At 45.0% G+C, this 24,765-nt stretch overlaps 2 protein-coding genes across 2 annotated transcripts in view; one reads left to right on the top strand and one right to left on the bottom strand.

Moving 5' to 3' along the window:
- LOC130267636 (actin-binding protein WASF2-like) overlaps positions 1–8,137 on the top strand; it is a 100,276-nt gene extending 92,139 nt beyond the window's left edge. Inside the window, exon 4 of the mRNA XM_056517686.1 lies at positions 7,326–8,137. The gene's annotated coding sequence lies outside the window, so the exon portion shown is untranslated. The remainder of the gene's footprint in view (positions 1–7,325) is intronic.
- Positions 8,138–10,351: 2,214 nt separating this feature from the next.
- Positions 10,352–12,534, bottom strand: LOC130267607 (E3 ubiquitin-protein ligase TRIM39-like). Its single transcript, XM_056517640.1, has one exon. The coding sequence runs from the start codon at positions 12,500–12,502 to the stop codon at positions 10,775–10,777; it is 1,728 nt and encodes a 575-aa protein (XP_056373615.1). The 5' UTR covers positions 12,503–12,534; the 3' UTR covers positions 10,352–10,774.
- Positions 12,535–24,765: the final 12,231 nt, after the last annotated feature.

Here is a 24,765-nt window from a genome sequence, read left to right on the forward strand (position 1 = left end):
CAAGAGTCTCTGGGGCGGACAGAGGATAGATTCTGCCCCGGGGTGGAGTAGTGCCCGGGAGGAGGTCAATAGGACAATCATAAGGCCTGTGAGGAGGTAGAGTCTCAGCTTGTTTTTTGCAAAAAACATCCGCAAAGTCCATATAGGCCTTAGGGAGACCGGTTACAGGGGGAACCACAGAGTCACGGCAAGGGGTACTGGGAACCGGTTTTAGGCAGTCCTTGAAACAAGAGGGCCCCCAACTCTTGATCTCCCCAGTGGACCAATCCAGGGTTGGGGAATGGAGTTGAAGCCAGGGTAGTCCAAGGAGGATTTCGGAAGTGCAATTGGGGAGGACCAAAAATTCAATCTTCTCGTGATGAGGTCCGATGCACATTAGAAGGGGCTCCGTGCGGAAACGTATGGTACAGTCCAATCTTTCATTGTTTACACAATTGATGTAGAGGGGTCTGGCGAGACTGGTCACTGGGATGTTGAACCTGTTGACGAGGGAGGCCAAAATAAAATTTCCTGCAGATCCGGAATCCAAGAAGGCCATAGTAGAGAAGGAGAAGGCAGAGGCAGATATCCGCACAGGCACAGTAAGACGTGGAGAAGCAGAGTAGACATCAAGGACTGTCTCACCTTTGTGCGGAGTCAGCGTACGTCTTTCCAGGCGGGGAGGACGGATAGGACAATCCTTCAGGAAGTGTTCGGTACTGGCACAGTACAGGCAGAGATTCTCCATGCGGCGTCGTGTCCTCTCTTGAGGTGTCAGGCGAGACCGGTCGACCTGCATAGCCTCCACGGCGGGAGGCACAGGAACGGATTGCAGGGGACCAGAGGAGAGAGGAGCCGGGGAGAAAAAACGCCTTGTGCGAACAAAGTCCATATCCTGGCGGAGCTCCTGACGCCTTTCGGAAAAACGCATGTCAATGCGAGTGGCAAGATGGATGAGTTCATGTAGGTTAGCAGGGATTTCTCGTGCGGCCAGAACATCTTTAATGTTGCTGGATAGGCCTTTTTTAAAGGTCGCGCAGAGGGCCTCATTATTCCAGGATAATTCTGAAGCAAGAGTACGGAATTGTACGGCGTACTCGCCAACGGAAGAATTACCCTGGACCAGGTTCAACAGGGCAGTCTCAGCAGAAGAGGCTCGGGCAGGTTCCTCAAAGACACTTCGAATTTCCGAGAAGAAGGAGTGTATAGAGGCAGTGACGGGGTCATTGCGGTCCCAGAGCGGTGTGGCCCATGACAGAGCTTTTCCAGACAGAAGGCTGACTACGAAAGCCACCTTAGACCTTTCAGTAGGAAACTGGTCCGACATCATCTCCAAGTGCAGGGAACATTGGGAAAGAAAGCCACGGCAGAATTTAGAGTCCCCATCAAATTTATCCGGCAAGGATAGTCGTAGACCAGAAGCGGCCACTCGCTGCGGAGGAGGTGCAGGAGCTGGCGGAGGAGATGATTGCTGAAGCTGTGGTAGTAGCTGCTGTAGCATCACGGTCAGTTGAGACAGCTGTTGGCCTTGTTGCGCTATCTGTTGTGACTGCTGGGCGACCACCGTGGTGAGGTCGGCGACAACTGGCAGAGGAACTTCAGCGGGATCCATGGCCGGATCTACTGTCACGATGCCGGCTGGCAGGTAGTGGATCCTCTGTGCCAGAGAGGGATTGGCGTGGACCGTGCTAGTGGATCGGTTCTAAGTCACTACTGGTTTTCACCAGAGCCCGCCGCAAAGCGGGATGGTCTTGCTGCGGCGGTAGTGACCAGGTCGTATCCACTAGCAACTGCTCAACCTCTCTGACTGCTGAAGATAGGCGCGGTACAAGGGAGTAGACAGAAGCAAGGTCGGACGTAGCAGAAGGTCGGGGCAGGCAGCAAGGATCGTAGTCGGGGGCAACGGCAGGAGGTCTGGAACACAGGCTAGGAACACACAAGGAAACGCTTTCACTGGCACAATGGCAACAAGATCCGGCGAGGGAGTGAAGGGGAAGTGAGGTATAAATAGGGAGTGCACAGGTGAACACACTAATTGGAACCACTGCGCCAATCAGCGGCGCAGTGGCCCTTTAAATCGCAGAGACCCGGCGCGCGCGCGCCCTAGGGAGCGGGGCCGCGCGCGCCGGGACAGGACAGACGGAGAGCGAGTCAGGTACGGGAGCCGGGATGCGCATCGCGAGCGGGCGCTACCCGCATCGCGAATCGCATCCCGGCTGGAGACGGTATCGCAGCGCACCGGGTCAGTGGAGCTGCCCGGAGCGCTGCGGTAGCGAGAGAGAAGCGAGCGCTCCGGGGAGGAGCGGGGACCCGGAGCGCTCGGCGTAACAGGGGATGAGTGGAAAACCGCTTTCAATACCAGAGATGGACATTTTAAATATCTAGTTATGCCCTTTGGGCTCTGCAACGCCCCTGCAGTCTTCCAGGACTTTGTTAATGAGATCTTTCGGGACTTATTGTATACCTGTGTTGTGGTCTACTTGGATGACATCTTGATTTTTTCCTCTAACTTAGAGGAACACCGTCGTCATGTCCGTAAAGTGCTCCAAAGACTCCGTGAAAACCACCTGTACGCTAAATTTGAAAAATGTCTCTTTGAATGCAACAGTCTTCCTTTCCTTGGTTACCTAGTCTCTGGCCAAGGGCTTCAAATGGATCCAGACAAGCTGTTGTGGTTTTGGATTGGCCACGCCCTTCTGGACTCCGTGCTATCCAACGCTTCCTGGGATTCGCCAACTATTATCGACAGTTTATTCCCCACTTCTCCACCATTGTGGCCCCTATTGTGGCTCTGACTAGGAAGAATGCTAATCCAAAGTCGTGGCCTCCACAAGTGGATGAGGCCTTCAAACGTCTCAAAGCTGCCTTCGCCTCTGCACCAGTTTTGTCCAGACCTAATCCGTTGAAACCATTCTTCCTGGAAGTAGATGCTTCCTCAGTCGGAGCCGGAGCCATACTTTTGCAAAAAAAAAAAACGCTACCGGACGTAACATTACTTGTGGTTTTTTTCTCTAAGACTTTCTCTCCGGCAGAAAAGAACTACTCTATTGAAGATCGTGAACTCCTGGCCATCAAGTTAGCACTCGAGGAGTGGAGACATCTTTTGGAGGGTTCCAAACACCCCATTGTCATCTACACTGACCACAAGAATTTGTCTTACCTCCAGTCCGCTCAGCGTCTGAATCCTCGCCAGGCTAGATGGTCGTTGTTTTTTGCCCGCTTCAACTTCGAGATACACTTCCGTCCCGCTGACAAGAATGTCAGAGCTGTCACCCTTTCTCATTCCTCTGATGCTTCCGAGTCTGAAGCCCCTCTGCAGCATATTATACCACCTGAGTGCCTGGTCTCCTCTGCTCCAGCCTCACTGGGGCAAACCCACCCTGGAAAGACTTTTGTTCCTCCACGCCTCCGCCTCAGGATCCTCAAAGGGGGGCATTCTTCTCACCTGGCTGGTCATGCTGGCATTAAAAAGTCCATTCAGCTAATCTCCCGTCTGTGGTGGCCTACATTGGAGGTTGACGTTACTGATTTTGTTCGGGCTTGTACTGTTTGTGCCCGGAATAAAACCCCTCGCCAGAAGCCTGCTGGACTCCTCCATCCTTCGCCTGTCCCTGAGCAACCATGGTCCCAAATTGCCATGGATTTCATTACAGATCTTCCCATATCCCATGGCAACACCGTCATCTGGGTGGTCGTTGATCGTTTTTCCAAAATGGCTTACTTCATTCCGCTTCCAGGCCTTCCTTCTGCGCCACAGTTGGCGAAGCATTTTTTTCTGCAGATTTTTCGTCTTCATGGGCTTCCCACGCATATCGTCTCGGATAGAGGCGTTCAATTTGTGTCAAAAGTTTGGAGAGCTCTCTGTAACCAATTAAAGATCAAATTAAATTTCTCATCCTCCTATCACCCCCAATCCAATGGACAAGTAGAGAGAGTAAACCAGATCCTTGGTGACTACTTGCGACATTTTGTCTCCTCCCGCCAAGATGATTGGGTCAACCTTCTGCCCTGGGCTGAATTCTCGTACAATTTCAAAAATTCTGAATCCTCCGCCAAATCCCCATTCTTTGTGGTGTACGGCCGTCACCCTCTGCCCCCCCTCCCCATTCCCACTTCTTCTGGAGTTCCTGTCGTGGATGAAGTAACCCGGGACTTCTCCGCTATCTGGAAGGAGACTCAAAATTTGCTCCTACTGGCCTCGTCTCGAATGAAGAGACATGCAGATAAAAAGAGAAGAACTCCTCCTGTCTTTCTCCCTGGGGACAAAGTGTGGCTCTCTGCCAAATACATACGCTTTCGTGTCCCTAGCTACAAGTTGGGTCCTCGCTACCTCGGTCCTTTTAAAATCAAGAATCAAATTAATTCTGTCTCTTACAAACTTCATCTTCCTTCTTCTCTTCGCATTCCTAACTCTTTCCATGTGTCTCTTCTCAAACCTCTTGTGCTTAACCGTTTTTCTACCCAGGTTACTGCTCCTGTTTCTGGCTCCTCTGATGTCTTCGCTGTCAAAGAGATCCTTGCCTCCAAGATCGTCCGAGGTAAAAGATTTTTTTTAATTGATTGGGAGAATTGTGGCCCTGAAGAGAGGTCCTGGGAACCTGAGGCCAACATTTTTGACAAGGAGGTTGTCTGCAGATTCCTGGGCTTCAAAAAGAGGGGGAGACCTAAGGGGGGGGAGGTACTGTTACGCCGAGCGCTCCGGGTCCCTGCTCCTGGAGCGTTGCTCTGAGTCCCCCGGCGGGGATGCGATCCGTGCGGCATGACGTGCCTGCCCTCGGGTCGCATCACGTTCTGCTCACCTGCCCCGTCCTCCTTCCGTCCCATCCCGGCGCGCGCGGCCCCGTTCTCTAGGGCGCACATGCGCCGGCTCTCTGAAATTTAAAGGGCCAGTGCACCACTAATTGGTGGCTGGCCCAATCAAGTGCAATCACCTCCATTTCCTATATAAACCCACTTCCCCTTCCAGTCCTCGCCGGATCTTGTTGCCCTAGTGCCCTGAGAAAGCGTTTTGTGTATCCCAAGCCTGTGTATCCAGACCTTTGCCGTTGCCCCTGACTACGAACCATTGCTGCCTGCCCTGCCCTTCTGCTACGTACGACCTTGCTCTTGCCTTGTCCCTGTGTACCGCGCCTGTCTCAGCTGTCAGTGGGGTTGAGTCGCTATCGGGTGGAACGACCTGGGGGTTACCTGCCGCTGCAAGTCCATCCCGCTTTGCGGCGGGCTCTGGTGAAAACCAGTAACCCCTTAGATTCCGTTCCCCTGGTACAGCCCACGCCATCACCTCACTGACACAGAGGATCCACCTCGAGTGTCCTCTCTGCATACCAGTCCGGATCCTGACAAGCTCGAATTGTAGGTCTGTTATCCTCTTCCATCAAAGCTATATTCCCAGCACCTCTACATTACAGAGCTCTTCAAAGATTAAAAATTCAAGAGAAGGCTTAGGATACTCAGACGAAATTCGTCTATCATCAGAAGCCAAAGAAGAACTCTTATGACAGCTTCACCATGTTCAAGAATGGAACGGCAAGGCAATCTTCCATTCCAATCCATACTTGGTTTTGGAATCGGATGCCAGCCTCAACGGTTGAGGAGCTCGTTATGGTACTCTTTTGACACATGGAAAATGGTCCCCTCCAGAATCTCTTCTCCACATCAACTGTCTAGAACTCTTAGCAGGCTATTTTGCTTTGAAAAGCTTTGCGAAAGAGTTATCTCACATTTGTATTCTGATTCGGATGAACAACATTTCTGCAGTCCAATGGACAAAAATCTGCATTTGTTGCCAATATCGCCAAAGATCTTTGGCATTTTTGCCTGGACAGAAATATTACTCTAAAAGCGGAGTGTGTTCCAGGTCTTTCCAATACTGTAGCAGATTGGAACTCACGTTATCTAGTCGATTCCAGCGATTGAAAGCTGGATCAATCTGTTTTTCACCAACTCAATCTTCTGTGGGGTCCTTTACATCTGGACCTTTTCGCATCTTGTCTAAATCGTCAACTTCCTCTATTCTTCAGTTGGCATCATGATCCAGAAGCAGCAGAGGTAGATTCATTCCTACAAATTTGGCCCCAGAAGAAACTTTATGCTATCCCCCCTTCGCTCTGATTCCCAGAGTTCTCCTTTAAGTATCCATTCAGAAATCAACCATAGCACTGATAACCTATTGATTCTATCCCTATAGTTAAACACCGGTTAGTTTGCAAACATCTTAAGGGCATATGTTTCAAACGTCCCCCTCTACCTAAATATCAGTCCACGTCAGCTCACTTCTTGATTTATTTATTTCCTGGGATGATAATGATTCCCTTCCTCTAAAATTGTTATCCATTAAACTTACAACTTTACTTTGTCTTATATCTATTTAATGAGTTTCTGATGTCAAAGCCTTAGACATTTCTCGTAGACAATATACTCCTGATGGAGTGATGTTTACCATTCATAGACGCACTAAAACCAATTTGCATCAGGTCTTCTATCCTGCCTTTCCTCATCAAGATAAACTTTGTGTAGTTCAATGTCTTAAATACTATGAGTCTAAAACAAATCCCCTACGTCATTCATCTTCTTCCTCCTTAAAGCAGACAACTGGTCGTCTGACTCCACCTTCAAAACCTTCTATTTCAGACCTTAAAGGGGTACTCTACCCCATGACATCTTATCCCCTATCCAAAGGATAGGGGATTAGATGTCAGATTGCCACGGTCCCGCTGCTGCGGCACTACGCTATCATTACTGCACAGAGCGAGTTCGCTCTGCACGTAATGGCAGGCAATACAGGGGCCGGAGCATCGTTACGTCATGGCTCCGCCCCCCTAAATACATGTCTATGGGAGGGGGCATGGCGGTCGTCATGCCGCCTGCCATAGACTTGCATTAAGGGGACGGGCCGTGATTTCACAAGGGGTGGAGTCATGACATCACGCTGCTCCGTCCCCTGTATTGCCCGTCATTACGCACAGAGCGAACTCGCTTTGTGCAGCAATGATAGCGCGGTGCCGCAGCGGCGATCCTGGGGCTCCCCAGCAGCGGGACCGCAGCGATCTGACATCTTATCCCCTATTCTTTGGATAGGGAATAAGATGTCAGGGGGCGGAGTACCCCTTTAATCTCATGTATCTATGAATCTGCTATAATTATTTAAATATGTTTAACATGTATTTTAATGGTTACTATTATAGCTTTGAATATGCATATAATGCGAGGCCTCCTTGAAATAAAATTTGAGATTTTCCTATCCTAGGTGACAGAAAATATAGATTTTATGAAAGACAGGAGCCAAGCATTATTCCTCCCTTATCCCATCCCTATATGTTTTTATCACATATATTTTTTGTTCACAGCCTATTGATCTCCAACACAAGTGGATTAATCTTTCCGCAAGTCTTTCCTGTGAACTTTCTACCTATTGACCTTCAATACTCGACTACTTCATGGACTTCTTCAGCCTATGAGATGTTTCGACTGACCTTCCGGATTTCTGATCTTCTTCCCTTGTCAGATCGGACTGTTATTGAATTTTACTAAATTCCTTTTGCTTTATTATTTTCTTTTCTTTAGATTATGTCTATACTCAGTTAATTTAATTGTCGAAGAAAGGTGTGGCTTATTGAGTGACTCTTTATATTAACCATGCTGCATCCTCATTGGTTAACCATCACATATAGCATTCTTGGTTATATCTACCTATTGTAAAGTTTTTTGCTTCTCAGTATTGTTAAACATTTTAGTTTTGCTGCTATATGTCTGCAGTAAAGAAAGAATTTGCATATAATGCTCGCCTCCTGTCTTTCATAAAATCTATTTTTTCCGTCACCTAGGATAGGAAAATGTCCAATTTTAAACAAACAAAAAAACTTACAATGTATTAAGTACAAATAAAGCTTTATTTATAGTTGACAACTGATACAGAAATAAATATTGGGTACAAATAACCATTGTCATTACTATATTGGTCATTTTATGTACATTTATACCTTCACCCAACACCCAAAAAATGTTATATTCTTGGCAATAGACATTTATTTGCTATCATTTGGCTGTGCTCACATGTGTTGTTTATGTTGTGTTTTCTGCTGTGATTGCCAAATATTTTTCCTGTATGTGAACCATATGTGAACACAATTTTTAAATTGTTGACCACAAAATTAAAATTATGGTTATATTTATACACAGTTTTTTTTTTTTTTGCGAGGGGGGGAGGGGGCAATTTAACTACAAAGCAATATAATCTAATGTTTTCACCCAAAGTTGTTTGTTTCCTTTTGGCCTTTTTTTGACATTGTTTACACAGTGTATTTTTGTTGTTGAAAATGCATCTGAAAATGAATGTCTTACATTGAAGCACTTTCAACAGCTGTCTCATGACATCACGGCCACGCCCCACTCGTGATGTCTTGAACCTCTGGCGCTGCACCCGATGCTCTAAACAAATGCAGAGTGCAGCAGGGAGATCACTGGGGTCCTCAGCGGCGGGACCCTCGCGATCAGACATCTTATCTCCTATCCTTTGGATAGGGGATAAGATGTCTAGGGGCGGAGTACCCCTTTAAGTGAGAAGTAGGTGTCTGAAGTTTGAGTACAGAGTTGTCTTTGCGGTGTCATTTGCTTCTACGGGGTGGTCCCTGCTAGACCTGATCTAGTTCACCCACTACCCAATTCAAGCTATCACAACACAACAGTCATTTTGTATACCAATTTACATGTATCAGCAGACAGCTGAGGAAGGCTCCAAAACGCATCCTTGTACTACACTATAGCATAATAAATCTTCACTGTGCATTACTGGTGAGTGCTGGGCATCATCTTTCTTCTACCAGGGACACAGAAAGACAAAGGAAACAAAAGGTCATAATCTGGATTTATTATCTATATCAATGGCTCCTTATAGAACATTACATAGAGAAATGATTCCATTCATTGCAGAAATAAGATCACTTTTAAAGGAGCAGTCCAGGATTAGAGTAACTTGTGTAGAGCTGAGCTGTTATTCCAGACACAGCCACATGGACATAAGTAGCGCTAGTACTTTGTATCCCGGACAATTTGTTTATTATTGAGAATTCTTTTGTACTAATACTCTTTAGCTCTCTAATATAGAACTCTGAATCACCTCTAGGGGAAGCTTACCCACTTGTTTATTAATAATATGTATACATGAGCTCCCCCTAGTGGCCAACAACTAGAATTTTTTTTTCATCTTTTCCTATAGTTGTATATTAACATTAACGCCATAGAAACTATGTTCAGAAGCAAAGACTAATACCCCTATTCTGGTTAAGAAGCAGGAATGCTCTATGCCTCACCATATACTCAGTACATTTACTGTACTGGGCACTTGCCACTTATTTTCTTACATTCACTGGTTTTGGCACTCTGTATCCAGCCCAGCAATAGTTCACTGAGCGGTGAGGTATACAGTATATTACTTACTGCTCAATTCATACAGGAGCAAGGACTCCTGTCTTTGACAGGAGTCCCTGCTGTAGTGCTTAGTTTATGTGCCGATCATGTTGGGTGTCACAGAAAGTACAGTATGTACAGCAGCAGGGACACCTGTCAAAAACAGTAGACAATGCTCCTATACATAGCATTCAAGGTGTGCTATGATTAGGGCCAATTCTAGATTTTATACTGCCTTAGGTAAAAACTGAAACAACGCTGAACAACGCTTTTCACATCTGTGTCCGGCCATCATGAGTCAGCGGGTCATGGAGTAAGTGGAGTGGTATGTAGCAGAATATACTAGACAATATATTTTATGGCCCTCCATGGAACATGACAACCCCACTCGCAGGCACCTGTGTGACTGCTCGGAGCGGCGAAAGAGTGTTGACTATGGCAACGTTCAGGTATTTCCGGCTCTCCCATAGAGATGCATGGAGAGGCACCTGGAGGCACACTACAGATCGGGTCAACGGCGGATCTGTTACGTGCTACCCTACCCTAAGGACGCAGGGCATACATATGCCCTGCACCCGCTCCCCTTCTATGACGCGTACTCAGGAGCTGAGCACACATAATAGAGGGATGGTCTGATCGCAGTGATGCCCAGCATTAACCCCATAGATGCGACAATCAAAGTTGATTGCAGCGTCTAAAATGTGGAAAAACAATCTTGGCTGCTCAGCAGAGCTGATCAGGACCACTGGGGTGAAAACGCGGTATCCCGATCAGCTTAGAGAACGACGGGAGAGCCCATATATATAATGTTACAATGTTATTTTTTGTTTTACTTTTCCTTAAAAAAAATTATCTGTTTCCACAAGATTTTACACTTTATCGCTCAGGTGTACAGTTCACAAATCCTGATTTTAAACAAACAAAAAAACTTACAATTTAATTTAGTACAAATATACCGTAGCTTTATTTATAGATGACAATTGATAAAGAAATGAATATTGAGTACAAATAACCATTGTCATTACTATATTGGTCATTTTATGTACATTTATACATTCACCCAACACCCAATAAACATTATATTTTTGGCAATGGACGTTTATTTGCTATTATTTGGCTGTGCTCACGTGTTTTGTATGTTGTGTTTTCTGTTGTCATTGCAAAATATTTTCCTGTATTTTTTCCAAGTACCACATGTGAGCACAATTTTTTTAATTGTTGACCACAAAATTAAAATTATGGTTATATTTATACACTGTTTTTTTCCTTTTTTTTTTGTTAATTTGTGAAATTGTTCACACAGTGTATTTTTTTTGTTGAAAATGCATCTGAAAATGAATGTCTTAGATTGAAGCACTTTCAACAGCTGTCTCAGTTTCTCACACATTTCTCAGTTTTCCCCAGCTGCTCCTCCCCCTAATATCTTTAAAGAACCATTATATACATATAATGCAGCATGAAGGGGCTCGGTGAAGGTGGTGGTGAAGGTGTGTAAGTGTCTGATGGGGTCACACAGCTCATAAAAGGACAGCTGCCCGGCCCCATAATCCAGACAGATCCTGACTCTATCACTGGAGATCTGGTGAGGTAACAGATTTGCTTTATTGTCATGTACCACTGAATACTGATTATAACATGCCTTCCCTCCCCACAAACTCCAGGACTTGTTATTATCTCCGATGCGTGACTGATCTTCCCTCCTGTCTATACTGGGATAACACATCCCCACCATCCACCATCCTGATCTACTGATCTCCACATCCCAGTAATGTCGTCCTGAGGTAAATCTCCGGCTGCTCATCACCTGATAATACTGGAATCTCTCTGCTGTTTCTGGACGATTCTGTGTTATTTTTGTCCATGTTGCAGTTTTCAGGTCGTCTGATATGTGGAGATTATTATGAGCTGTCTTTACATCCAGTAATATGTCTGCAGGACCCTCCCCATAGATCCCCACCTTTCCTACAGCTATTACCTCCTCCCCAGCACCCCCAGTCCTGACTGTTACACAATTGCCCCCATATTCTGTACCTGACACAGGAGAAGCTTTTGTGTGACTGGGTGGAGATCGGTCCCAGTGGTAGCGTTTCCTCTTATTACCTGGTTTTGCAGGTGAGATGTTCTGTAGATATGTCATTATATCAGAGAAGCCTGCATGTATCATCCCTGTAATCACATCTACATCATATGTCTTATCATGTCCCCCTGTGTCCTCATCACCTCCCCCCTCCTCAGGATCACACAAGTCACCTGTGTCTGGTTCCTGTAAGACAGTCAGTGGATCCGTCATGTTACACAGCTCCTCAATGTATCTCATCTTCCTGGACAGCTCGTCCTTCTTTATTTTCAGCTGATGGATCAGAGCAGACACCTGTACCTCTTGCCTGGAGATCTCACTCAGGACCTTCTTCTCCAGGTCGTCCAGCCGTCTCCTCATGTCTATAAACAGGGCAGTGACTCTCTCCGCTTCTCCAGATGATTTCTCTTGAGCTTTTCTCCAGCGTTCCTCCAGACTCCGGACTCTTTCCTCAGTCTCCTCTCTCTTTGTGATCAGTTTCTGGAGAACATTCCTCAGTTTTTTCTTCTTCTTCTCAGAGGCCTCATCCATCATCTCCACCTGGTGTCCCCCATGTTTTCCGGCCAATGAACAGGACACACAGATACAGATAGCATCTGTAGGACAATAGTACTTTAAAAGTTCCTTATGGATGGAGCATTTCCTGTTCTTCAGGGAAGTGCTGGGATCAGTCAGGACGTGTTCTGGTGACTTGCTGTGAACATTCAGGTGACCATCACATAGAGAAGCCTCACAGTGCAGACAGGACTTTACAGCAGGTACAGAAGAGTTAATACAGTAGGTGCAGCAGATCCCAGTCGTCTCCTCCTGATGTGTCTGAGTAGGCAGTAGATGTTCTGCTCTATTGTGTAGAGTTGTGTTCCTCTTCAGTTCAGCTCGACATTCAGGACAGGAATAAACTCCAGACTCCTCCTGTACATTCGGGACCTGATCAATACAGACCCGGCAGAAGTTGTGTCCACATCTCAGGGTTACAGGATCTGTATATATGTTTAGACAGATGGAACAGAGAAGTTCATTTCTTTGAGCAGCAGACGCCATGGCTTCAGGATTTACAATAAACGAAACTGAAGTTGGATATCATAGGGTGTGTTCAAGGCCACGTGACATGACACTGAGTTTGCTAAGAGCTGTGTATTAACCCATTTAGTCTTCAGTCTATAGTTACAGGGAAGGAAGTTGATTTCTTCATGTCTATACTCTGCTTGAGCCCCTATTAGAGTGCAGTCTCCTCTTAAGGCTATGTTCATGTGGTGGCTCAGTACGGGAAGGTGTTTCCCCGTACCTCTCCTGTCCTGTCAGGCAGTGTCCTTTCATGTCCCCAGGGCCCCCCTTCAGTGTTACCCACAGTGTACAGTGGGGATCAAAAGTTTGGGCACCCCAGGTAAAAATCTGTATTAATGTGCATAAAGAAGCCAAGGAAAGATGGAAAAATCTTCAAAAGGCATCAAATTACACATTCTTATAATATGTCAACAAAAGTTAGATTTTATTTCCATCATTTACACTTTCAAAATAACAGAAAACAAAAAAATGGCATCTGCAAAAGTTTGGGCACCCTGCAGAGTTAATATATTGTACTGCCCCCTTTGGCAAGTATCACAGCGTGGAAACTTTCAATTCTTGAGACTTGGTGTCTTTCAATTCTTGTTTGAGGTATCTTTGCCCATTCTTTCTTACAAAAGTCTTCCAGTTCTTTGAGATTTCTGGGCTGTTTGTCACGCACTGCTCTTTTAAGGTCTATCCATAGATTTTCAATTATGTTAAGGTCAGGAGATTGTGAAGGCCATGGCAAAACCTTCAGTTTACGCCTCTTGATGTAATCCCCCGTGGATTTCGAGGTGTGTTTAGAATCATTATCCATTTGTAGAAGCCATCCTCTCTTTAACTTCAGCTTTTTCACAGATGGCATCAAGTTAGCATTCAAAATTTGCTGAAATTTGATTGAATCCATTTTACCTTCTACTCGTGAGATGTTCCCTGTGCCACTGGCTGCAATACAACCCCAAAGCATGATTGATCCTCCCCATGCTTAACCCCTTCACAACGAGCGACGTACATGTACGGCGCCGCAAAGTGTCACTTGGCGCGCGGCGATGTACATGTACGTCGCGGGGTTCCGGGAGCGCCGCGTCACCTGTAGCGGTGATCGGGCCGGGATGACTGCTGTTATCTGACAGCAGGCATCCCGGCACATCGCCGAGGGGGGTCCTGAGACCCCCCCATGACCGCGATGGGCGCAAATCGCAGGTCAATTCAGACCTGCGATCTGCACGATTCCGGGTCATACGGGTCACTGGTGACCTGGTGACCCGGAAAATAAGAGGGATCGGGGGTGTCCGAGACACCCTCGATCCCCCTGAAGGGATAGGAGTTTGGTGGCAGGGGTGCCACCCCTCCTATCCCTGCTATTGGTCGGCCGAGCGACCGACCGATAAGTTCGGTTCCCCAGCTTTGCCCACCTATCGGTGTCCGGGCAAAACGGGGGAACTGTCCAGGGAAGGTCGGCGCCGAAGGTCCCTTACCTGGATCCCGGATCCCCGAGCGCGATCCTCCATGCGGGGATCCCCCACGTGCGGAAGCGGCAGCAATACTTCCGGGTCCTGCTAGGTGAGTTGCTGCCTAGCAACATCCGGAGGGCCACAGTTTACAGTGGTCTCTAAACCGTGGCCCTCCAGATGTTGCAAAACTACAACTCCCAGCATGCCCAGACAGCTGTTTGCTGTGTGGGCATGCTGGGACTTGTAGTTTTGCTATATTTAGAGGGGTTCAGGTTGTAGATCACTAAGTGGTCTCAAACTGTAGCCCTCCAGATGTTGCAAAACTACAACTCTCAGCATGCCCAGACAGCAGTTTGCTGTCTGGGCATGCTGCGAGTTGTAGTTTTGCAACATCTGGAGGGCCACAGTTTTGAGACCACTGGACAGTGATTTACAACCTGAACCCCTCTAAATCTTGCAAAACTACAACACCCAGCATTCAGGAACAGCATAAGGCTGTCTTGGCATGCTGGGAGTTGTACTTGCGTGCCTCCAGCAATTGCATAACTACATCTCCCAGCATGCCCTTCCGCAATCAGTACATGCTGGGAGTTGTAGTTTTGCAACAGCTGGAGGCACACTGGTTGGAAAATACTGAGTTAGGTCATAGAACCTAAATCAAGGTTTTCTAACCAGTGTGCCTCCAGCTGTTGCAAAACTACAACTCCCAGCATGCATGGTCTGTCAGTGCATGCTGGGAGTTGTAGTTTTGACCCCCCCTCCCATGTGAATGTACAGGCTGCATTCACACTGGCGGCAGATTACAGTGAGTTCCCCGCTTCAAATATGAGCTGCGGCAAATTTTCCGCCGCAGCTTACACTCCTAGCGGGAGACTCAGTGTAATCTGCCTCCAGTGTGAATGTAACCTAAAAACACTACACTACACTAACATAACATAAAGAGTAAAACACAGCATATACACATGTACACTGCCCCCCCCCCCCCTACCACCCCCCTTCCCCAATAAAAATGAAAAACGTATTGTACGGCAGTGTTTCTAAGATGGAGCCTCCAGCTGTTGCAAAACAAAAACTCCCAGCATTTCTGGACAACAATTGACTGTCCAATCATGCTGGGAGTTTTACAACAGCTGGAGGCACCCTGTTTGGGAATCACTGGCATAGAATACCCCTATGTCCACCCCTATGCAAGTCCCTAATTCAGGCCTCAAATGCGCATGGCGCTCTCACTTTGGAGCCCTGTCGTATTTCAAGGCAACAGAATAGGGTCACATATGGGGTATCGCCGTACTCAGGAGAAATTGCCTAACAAATTTTGGGGGGCTTTTTCTCCTTTTACCCCTTATGAAAAGGAACAGTTGGGGTCTACACCAGCATGTTAGTGTAAAAAAATAAACATTTTTACACTAACATGCTGGTGTTGCCCTATACTTTTCATTTTCACAAGAGGTAAAAGGGGAAAACGACCCCAAAATTTGTAACACAATTTCTCCCGAGTACGGAGATACCCCATATGTTGGTGCAAAGTGCTCTGGGGGCGTACAACAAGGCCCAGAAGGGTGAGTGCGCCATGTACATTTGAGGTGATTTGCACAGGGGTGGCTGATTGTTACAGCGGCTCTGACAAACGCAAAAAAAAACAAACACACCCACATGGGACCCCATTTTGGAAACTACACCCCTCACGGAATGTAATAAGGGGTGCAGTGAGAATTTACACCCCACAGGTGACTGACGGATCTTTGGAACAGTGGTCCATGAAAATGAAAAATTTTGCACAGCCCACTGTTCCAAAGATCTGTCAGACATCAGTGGGGGGTAAATGCTCACTGTACCCCTTATTACATTCTGTGAGGGGTCTAGTTTCCAAAATGGTATGCCATGTATTTTTTTTTTAGCTGTCCTGGCACCATAGGGGCTTCCTAAATGCGACATGCCCCCCGAGCAAAATTTGCTCTCGAAAAGCCAAATATGACGCCTTCTCTTCTGAGCATTGTAGTTCGCCCGCAGTGCACTTCAGGTCCACTTATGGGGTACCTCCATACTCAGAAGAGATGGGGTTACAAATTTTGGGGGGTCTTTTCTGCTATTAACCCTTGCAAAAATGTGAAATTTGGGGGGAAACCCACATTTTAGTGAAAAAAAAAATATATTTTTTTTACATAGGCAAAAGTCGTGAAACACCTGTGGGGTATTAAGACTCACTTTATCCCTTGTTATGTTCCTCAAGGGGTCTAGTTTCCAAAATGGTATGCCATGTGTTTTTTTTTTTTTGCTGTCCTGGCACCATAGGGGCTTCCTAAATGCAACATGCCCCCCGAGCAAAATTTGCTCTCAAAAAGCCAAATATGACTCCCTCTCTTCTGAGCATTGTAGTTCGTCCGCAGTGCACTTAAGGTCCACTTATGGGGTACCTCCATACTCAGAAGAGATGGGGTTACAAATATTGGGGGGTCTTATCTGCTATTAACCCTTTAAAAAATGTGAAATTTGGGGGAAAACCAACATTTTAGTGAAAAAATAATAATTTTTTTTCATATGCAAAAGTCGTGAAACACCTGTGGGGTATTAAGGCTCACTTTATTCCTTGTTATGTTCCTCAAGGGGTCTAGTTTCCAAAATGGTATGCCATGTTTTTTTTTTTTGCTGTTCTGGCACCATAGGGGCTTCCTAAATGCGACATGCCCCCAAAAAAACATTTCAGAAAAACGTACTCTCCAAAATCCCCTTGTTGCTCCTTCGCTTCTGAGCCCTCTACTGCGCCCGCCGAACACTTTACATAGACATATGAGGTATGTGCTTACTCGAGCGAAATTGGGCTACAAACATAAGTATACATTTTCTCCTTTTACCCCTTGTAAAAATTCTAAAATTGGGTCTACAAGAACATGCAAGTGTAAAAAATGAAGATTTTGAATTTTCTCCTTCACTTTCCTGCTTTTCCTGTGAAACACCTAAAGGGTTAAAACATTTACTGAGTGTCATTTTTAATACTTTGAGGGGTGCAGTTTTTATAATGGGGTCATTTATGGGGTATTTCTAATATGAAGACCCTTCAAATCCACTTCAAACCTGAACTGGTCCCTGAAAAATTGTGAGTTTGAAAATTTTGGGAAAAATTGGAAAATTGCTGCTGAACTTTGAAGCCCTCTGGTGTCTTCCAAAAGTAAAAAACTTTGAAGCCCTCTGGTGTCTTCCAAAAGTAAAAACTCATCAATTTTATGATGCAATCATAAAGTAGACATATTGTATATGTGAATCCCCAAAAAATTATTTGGAATATCCATTTTCCTTACAAGCAGAGAGCTTCAAAGTTAGAAAAATGCAAAATTTTCAATTTTTTCATCAAATTTGGGAATTTTTCAGTTACCACAAAAATTTACCACTATGTTAAAGTAGATTATGTCACGAAAAAACAATCTCAGAATCAGAATGATAACTAAAAGCATTCCAGAGTTATTAATGTTTAAAGTGACAGTGGTCAGATTTGCAAAAAAGGGCTTTGTCCTAGAGGTGAAAATGGGCTCCTCAAGGGGTTAACATTTGGACAGAGGTTCTTTTAATTAAATTCTCTTCCCCATCTTCTCCAAACGTACCTTTGCTCATTCCGGCCAAAAAGTTAAATTTTAACCTCATCTGTCCACAGAACCTATTTCCAAAATGCATCAGGCTTTTCCATATGTTCATCTGCAACGTTCAAACGCTGATTTTTGTGGTGAGGACGTAGAAGAGGTTTTCTTCTGATGACTCTTCCATGAAGACCATATTTGTACAAGTATCTCTTTATAGTGGAATAGTGTACCACAACTCCAGTGTCTGCCAGATCTTTCTGGAGGGATTGTGTTGTCAAACTTGGGTTTTGAATTGTTTTTCTCACAATCATGTGAGCTGTTCTGTCTGATATTTTTCTTGGTCTTCCAGATCTTGCTTTAACTTCCGCTGTTCCTGATGACTGCCATTTCTTAATTACATGCCAGACAGAGGATATTGACATCTGAAAACATTTTGCTATCTTCTTATAGCCTTCTCCAGCTTTGTGAGCGTCAACTATTTTCAGTTTCAGATTTCTAGACTGATGTTTAGAAGAACCCATGGTGCTGATTGTTGATGCAAGGTCAGAAGAGTCTGGGCATTTAAAACCTTTGAGATTGACATCACTTGGTCTTCCCAGATGATGATTGAGAACAATCCATGACACTGGCAGGTCTCAGCTTTGCAAAGGGGGCAGTGCATGCTATAAATTCTGCAGGGTGTCCAAACTTTTGCAGACGCCATTTTTTTTGTTTTCTGTTGTTTTGAAAGTGTTAATGATGGAAATAAAATATAACTTTTGTTGACATATTATAAGAATGTCTAATCTGTAATTTGATGCCTTTTGGAAATTTTTCCATCTTTCCTTGGCTTCTTTATGCACATTAATACAAATTTTTACCTGGGGTGCCCAAACTTTTGATCCCCACTGTACATGTGTTATACATTAAAAGTGTAATGTTTCTTTAACCCCTTAATGACAATGGACGTAAATGTACATCATGGTGCCGTGGTACTTAACGCACCATGGCGTACATTTACACTCCGCCATGACCACGAGCACCGGACAGGTGCTTGCGTCATGCGCGGCAGGTTCCGGCTGCTTCCGGACCCGCCGGTAATGGCGGACATATGCGATCAACCGGATTTAAAAATTTGAAAAGTCCCATCCCCCGATAAAAATGTAAAATGTATTTTTTTCCCATTTTACCCCCATAAAAATTATTAAAAACATATTTGGTATCGCCACGTGCGTAAATGTCCGAACTATTAAAATATAATGTTATTGATCCCATATGTTGAACAGCGTGAACATAAAAATTGCTGCTTTTTTGTCACATTTTATTTTTAAAATTTTTTATTTTTAGCATGTTGTGATACACGTGGTGTAGCATGTTGCAGAAAATTATTTCCAGTATAATAATCAGATATACAAATTGCCAAAGAAGTTTTTACCATTTAAAACTACAGCTTCCAGTATGACCTTAAAGGGGTTATCCAGCATAAGGTGATTTTAGTACGCACCTGGCAGACAGTAATGGACATGCTTAGGAAGGATCTGCGTTTGTCTTGGGCTAAATGGCTATGCTGTGAGATTACCAGAACACTGTGGCTAGCTTTCTGTGAACTTGTACTTCCTGTTTTCAGTTTTCTTGTTTGCCTACAAATCCCATGATACTATTTTCCTCCTTCCCACACATCAGCTACCCCACCCATTGAAACATAAATGAGCTTCAGACCTGTGGTTTTCAATCAGGGTGCCTCCAGCTGTTGCATTACTTGCAGATTGCTCTCTCAACCCATTGACGCAGACAGGCTCCCTGTCATCAGCTGACTAGTGAGTCAGGTCTCGACCGCATTGCAAGCTGGGAAAAATCCGAGACAGCAGTCATTTTGTATGCTGTTAAAAATAAATATTGGAATGAAAATCACATAAGAATTGTGAGAAAACCGTCACACACAGGTAAAGACACTATATTATGAACTACACTAACTTTACAGCCCCTGTAGCATAGTCAAATAAAAAAAAATCCTGGAATACCCCTTTAAGTATGAGGTAAGGATATGCTGGGAGTTGTTGTTTCACCCATCATAACTGCAGAACTTACAAGTGACTCCAGCTCTGATCGGACATAATGAGGAGAATACAGAATGATATCAGTGACAACAGGTGACGTCTTCTCTATAGGCTTTCCTTATCTAATTCAGATGGTACATACTGCCAGGACTTGTTTCAGCGAAATGTTCCCTCAGCAGAACTTTACGCCCAGATGGATTCTGATCCTCTATATGAAAACAATAATTATTATAATACTGCCAAACACCGTATCCTTTGAATATAATACTGGCACAAGCCCTCTCAATATAATTCTTTTAATTCAAATAGTTTTTATTGAATAACAAAAACATAAGCACAACGTCTGAACAGGTGCAATGCACAAATAGAATTAACATATACATCACCAGCAGGAACATTTTTCACCATATGATGAATGCAGGCAGGAGAGAAGCTGAACTCTCCTAGAATCCCTTGGTGGAGACCAAGGGTTCAGGGGTGGATTGGGGTTGTGGAACAGAAAGAAAGAATGGAGACAGGGAAAGAAGAAAATGAGAAAGCCCACAAGAGAGGGGCTGCCATACTCAATTACCACAACCCGCTAGAGACCCACAAAAGCAGTAGTCTAATCCTTCAACATAAAGTACAATCAAGTGGGGTCCACAGGAGGACAGTGAGGGCCAGCGAGCCATCTTTCCCAGCGTTTATGAAAGATTGTAGAATGAGAATGGACCAGTGCATTCGATCGCTCAGAACCACATGTTAAATTCACCATATTAATCAATTCTAATAAACTAGGAACATCCGAGGAGTGCCATCTCCTAGCGATCAGAAGTTTAGTTGACATTAGAATATGAGCTACTGGGGTGCGCACTTCTTTAGATAATCTGTCTAGATTCAATAGTAGCAGAGCCAAGCTAGGGTGAAGTGTGAAATCGTTGCCTATGGGTTTGCATAAGATCAACTGAACCCCATTCCAAAGGGGGAGGAGCTTGTGGCAGCTCCTCAATGTGTGCTAAAGGGTACCCCGATTGCCACAATTCCTCCATCATATCATCTGTAGATAGATTTAAGAATCACCTCTCTATGGTTGGTAGAACGTAATAGTGTACGAGAGTGTCTCAAAGCTTGCTGCCATTGATCGTCAGAGAATGAGTCGCCCAAATCTGTCTCCCATTTCACCATAAATGGAAATTTCGCAAACTCCATCATATCATAGAACTGTGTGATGCCCCTTTTACATGGAGTCGGTCTCTGGAAAAATGCTAAAGTACGGGGAGGAAGAAGAATATGGCTAACAAACTCCTGCGTCATTAGACTCCTTATTTGGAGCCCTTTGTAGAAGTTGGTATGAGGAAGATCATACTTCTCTCTCAGATATGGAAAGTGAATGGAGCCTCTATCATAAACTAGGTCACCCAGGGTCAGTATCCCCTTTTGCACCCAGGGATGAAAATCTAAGTCTGGGATGTGGTGGACAAGGAAGCCTACAGGGATTTCCCTCAATGGTACCATTCTCTTTTGCGACAAGTGTTTCAGGAATTGTGCCCATATTCTATCAGAGACATTAACGGATGAGAGGGATTTGGGGGAGGACCATTACATGATGTTATGAGCAAACAGGATTTGAGGGAGATCGGGAGGGAGGAGTATTCTTCAACACCCACCCACAATTTGTCCCTACTGCCAGACCACCAGTGTTGGAGTTGGTCAAGGATACACGCACGGTAATAATCCTCAATATGAGGCATGCCCAGCCCCCCCCCCCCCCCCCCCCCGCATCCGGGTGAGTAGTCATAATTTTCCTGGCCACTCTAGGCCTCTTGTTCGCCCAAACAAAACTATAAATCATTTTGTTCAGAGAGGAAAAGTAGGACCGAGGTATGGCAATAGGGAGAGTCCTAAACAGGTAGAGGAGCTTCGGTAATAGAAACATCTTGAAAGCCGCCAGGCGACCCAGCCAGATCGGAAATTTTTTGGAAAAGTCAGTCAACGAAGCAGAGGTAAGAAGATAAGGGAGGAAAATTGGTATGAAATGTACGGGAAGAGGGAAACGTCAGCTGAATTCCTAAATATGTTACCGAACTCGTCGGCCAATCCAAGGGGTGGTTCCTATTCAGGGTTGCTAACAGGGCATTGGGTACATGAATTGGGAGGATTTGTGACTTGGAAGAGTTAAGTTTGTAAAAAGAGATGTCACTAAAAGTCCGTAAGAGGGAAAACATAGAAGAAGAAAGGTCAGTCAAGGTAAGGATAATGTCGTCCGCAGACAAAGCCAGTTTATGCTCCACTTGTCCAATATCTGCATGAGCTTTATCTGCATACTACACAGGCCAAGGGTTCAATAGTTAGTATGAACAAAATGGGAGAGAAAGAACAACCCTGCCTCGTGCCGTTCGACAGGGTGAAACGGTCAGATAGAGAGCCCTAAGTAAACACCATAGCAGCCGGATTGGAGTATAGAGCACTAATAGCCTCTAAGATAGGGCCCGAGAACCCATAGGGCCGAGAACACGTATTGCCAGTTCACCCTGTCGAACGCCTTTTCGGCATCTAAAGTCAGAAATTGTGCAGGAGTACTAAAATGTTCACAATGTTGGAGAAGGGAAAAGACACGTCTGGTATTATCTGGGGCTTGGAACCCGGGCGTAAAGCCCACTTGATCTGGAGCTATAAGATAAGGGAGGATGGGGAGAAGTCTGGTCGATATGATCTTCGCATAAAGTTTCACGTCTCCATTTAACAAAGAGATAAGTCTATGGTTCATAGTTTGGTCAATGGGCTTACCCGGCTTGGGAATCGTAATTAATGCCATGAGTATTTCCTGAGGGAAGGAGCCAGAGGTCATGGCATCAGTAAAAACAGTGTGGAGATGGGGTAGTAGAACTGACTTATATCTTTTATAATATTCATTCAGCAAGCCGTTGGGGCCCGGGGATTTATTTGAGGGGAGTGATTTAATGGCCTTTTCTATTTGGGGAATGGCAAGCACCAAAAGAAAAAAAAAATCGGAGTCACTTATAAAGCATACATAATTTTATTTATTCCGTAGAATGTAAATACATAAAAGGTAATAAAAATTGTTATATTTCAAAGAGGAATACGGCTAAAAAGGTGGTATCACCGTCTCTGCAATAGAAGCTGAGGTATATATAGTATATTATTTACTGGGTCCACCACAATAGAATAACCAATGATTCGGTAAACTAGCATACTAAATTGCACAATCCAGATGGTTAGCAGTTTATAAAGAGTACAAATCTCACAGTGAGAGCAGAAATATTGCATACCAGGTAAAGTGCAGTGTGCATGTAAACAAAAATAACATTGCAGGGATACAGATCAATATAAAAGTATGCCAAAGTATAACAGCAAATGGCAGAGACCGGGACAGCACCACTCCAACGTACGTTTCGGTACGCAACCTTCATCTGGGAGTGGCTCTATCCCAGTCCATCTGTCTATTTATATCCAGGAACACCATTCAGATGGTTTCATAAGAAAGTAATGCAGTCCTCACCTGTGGCTGTTACTGCGCACGCGAACACCGGCCCCGCTGCCGCGCGGAAGCCGGAAGGAGCCGCGTCACATGACACGGCCATGCGAGAAATCACATGACCGTGCCATGATGTAGACTCGACTCACCCAGATCCCCGGCAGCGCAGAGACGGCGCACGCGCACCAGCAACAGGGGCAGTATCTGTGATCAGCAGAACACTGACGGATCAAGCATATCAATACATGTTTGTAATAAATTATAATTCAAGTGGAATTATACATGGGATGGGAATATGTGAACCAGTGAAGAATTGGGTAAGTAAAAGTAACAAAACAGATGAGTGAAGTAATGTAAAAAATAATAATGTGTAAAGTGATGTGACAGAAAGTGAGGAGGATGAAATAAACGTGAATGGTGTGTATAGGAAAAATTGTTGGAAACGTGAAAGGCCATAATGGGTGCCAAAAGAGGAAAAGAGAAAGAAAAGGTGTTATGTGAAAAAAACTGTGACAAAATATATGAAAACACGCGTGAAAATAAGTGTGAAGAGGGAGGGTGAAGAAGTGGACGGGAACTAAAAATGATGCAGGTAAGAGAAAAGTGTATATAGTAAACACATGATCCCCATACCACCTCACCTAACCCAAATATATAAACGTACATTATCAATAGGTTAAAGAAAATTGTATCAACTATTGTGGGTTAGTGTAAATATTTAATATTAAGTATAAGGAAACCTTTACATCACCTTAAATAAAACAAAGTTGTAGTACACCAGTCCACAATCATATATAATAAAGAAAAATAAATATTAACACAGTGGAGTTGCATCTATGAATTCAAGGCCCGAAGTCTTAAGTGTGTAGGCATCTATAAATGGTATAGAAGGCAATCTCTCTATATATATATGGTGTCCTGGAAAAGAAACAAAAATAAAAAGAACATTTCATTTAAACCGTGTGGGGTTGCACTGTGTCCAAGCGCCAAATCCAGTAGCTCTCACGTTGAGCTAAACGTTTCCCCAAGTCGCCCCCACGCGTCCCAGGATATAATCTGTCAATACCGCAGAATTGGAGGAGCGTGTCATCACAGTCATGGTACAATTTAAAGTGTTTGGGTATTGTCTTCAGATCTTCAATAGTTCCCATCGTCTGTGCCATTCGGATATCCCTCATGTGTTCCCGGATACAGATGTTGAGAGGGCATGTAGTAAGGCCCAGATAGATTTTTGGGCAGGGACACACTGCATAATAGACTACATAGCGTGTGTCAGGATCCGGACTGGTATGCAGCGAGGACACTGGTGGTGGATCCTCTGTGTCAGTGGGGTGATGGCGTGGGCCGTACCAGGGGAACGGAGTCTAAGGGGTTACTGGTTTTCACCAGAGCCCGCCGCAAAGCGGGATGGACTTGCAGCGGCAGGTAACCCCCAGGTGGTTCCACCCGATAGCGACTCAACCCCAGCTGACAGCTGAAACAGGCGCGGTACACAGGGACAAAGCAAGAGCAAGGTCCGACGTTGCAGAAGGTCAGGGCAGGCAGCAAGAGTCATAGTCAGGGACAACAGCAGAAGGTCTGGGTACACAGGCTTGGGAACACACTAAACGCTTTCATAGGGCACAAGGCAACAAGATCCGGCAAGGACAGGAAGGGGAAGTGGGTTTTTATACACATGGCGCAGGTGTAGGTATTGATTGGGCCAATTAATGGTGCACTG

Source organism: Hyla sarda, chromosome 4, assembly GCF_029499605.1.
Source record: "Hyla sarda isolate aHylSar1 chromosome 4, aHylSar1.hap1, whole genome shotgun sequence".
Classification (NCBI taxonomy): Eukaryota; Metazoa; Chordata; class Amphibia; order Anura; family Hylidae; genus Hyla; species Hyla sarda.

Coding starts and splice junctions, on each gene's coding strand:
- LOC130267607 (XM_056517640.1), bottom strand. CDS start 12,502: ATGGCGTCTGCTGCTCAAAGAAATGAACTTCTCTGTTCCATCTGTCTA.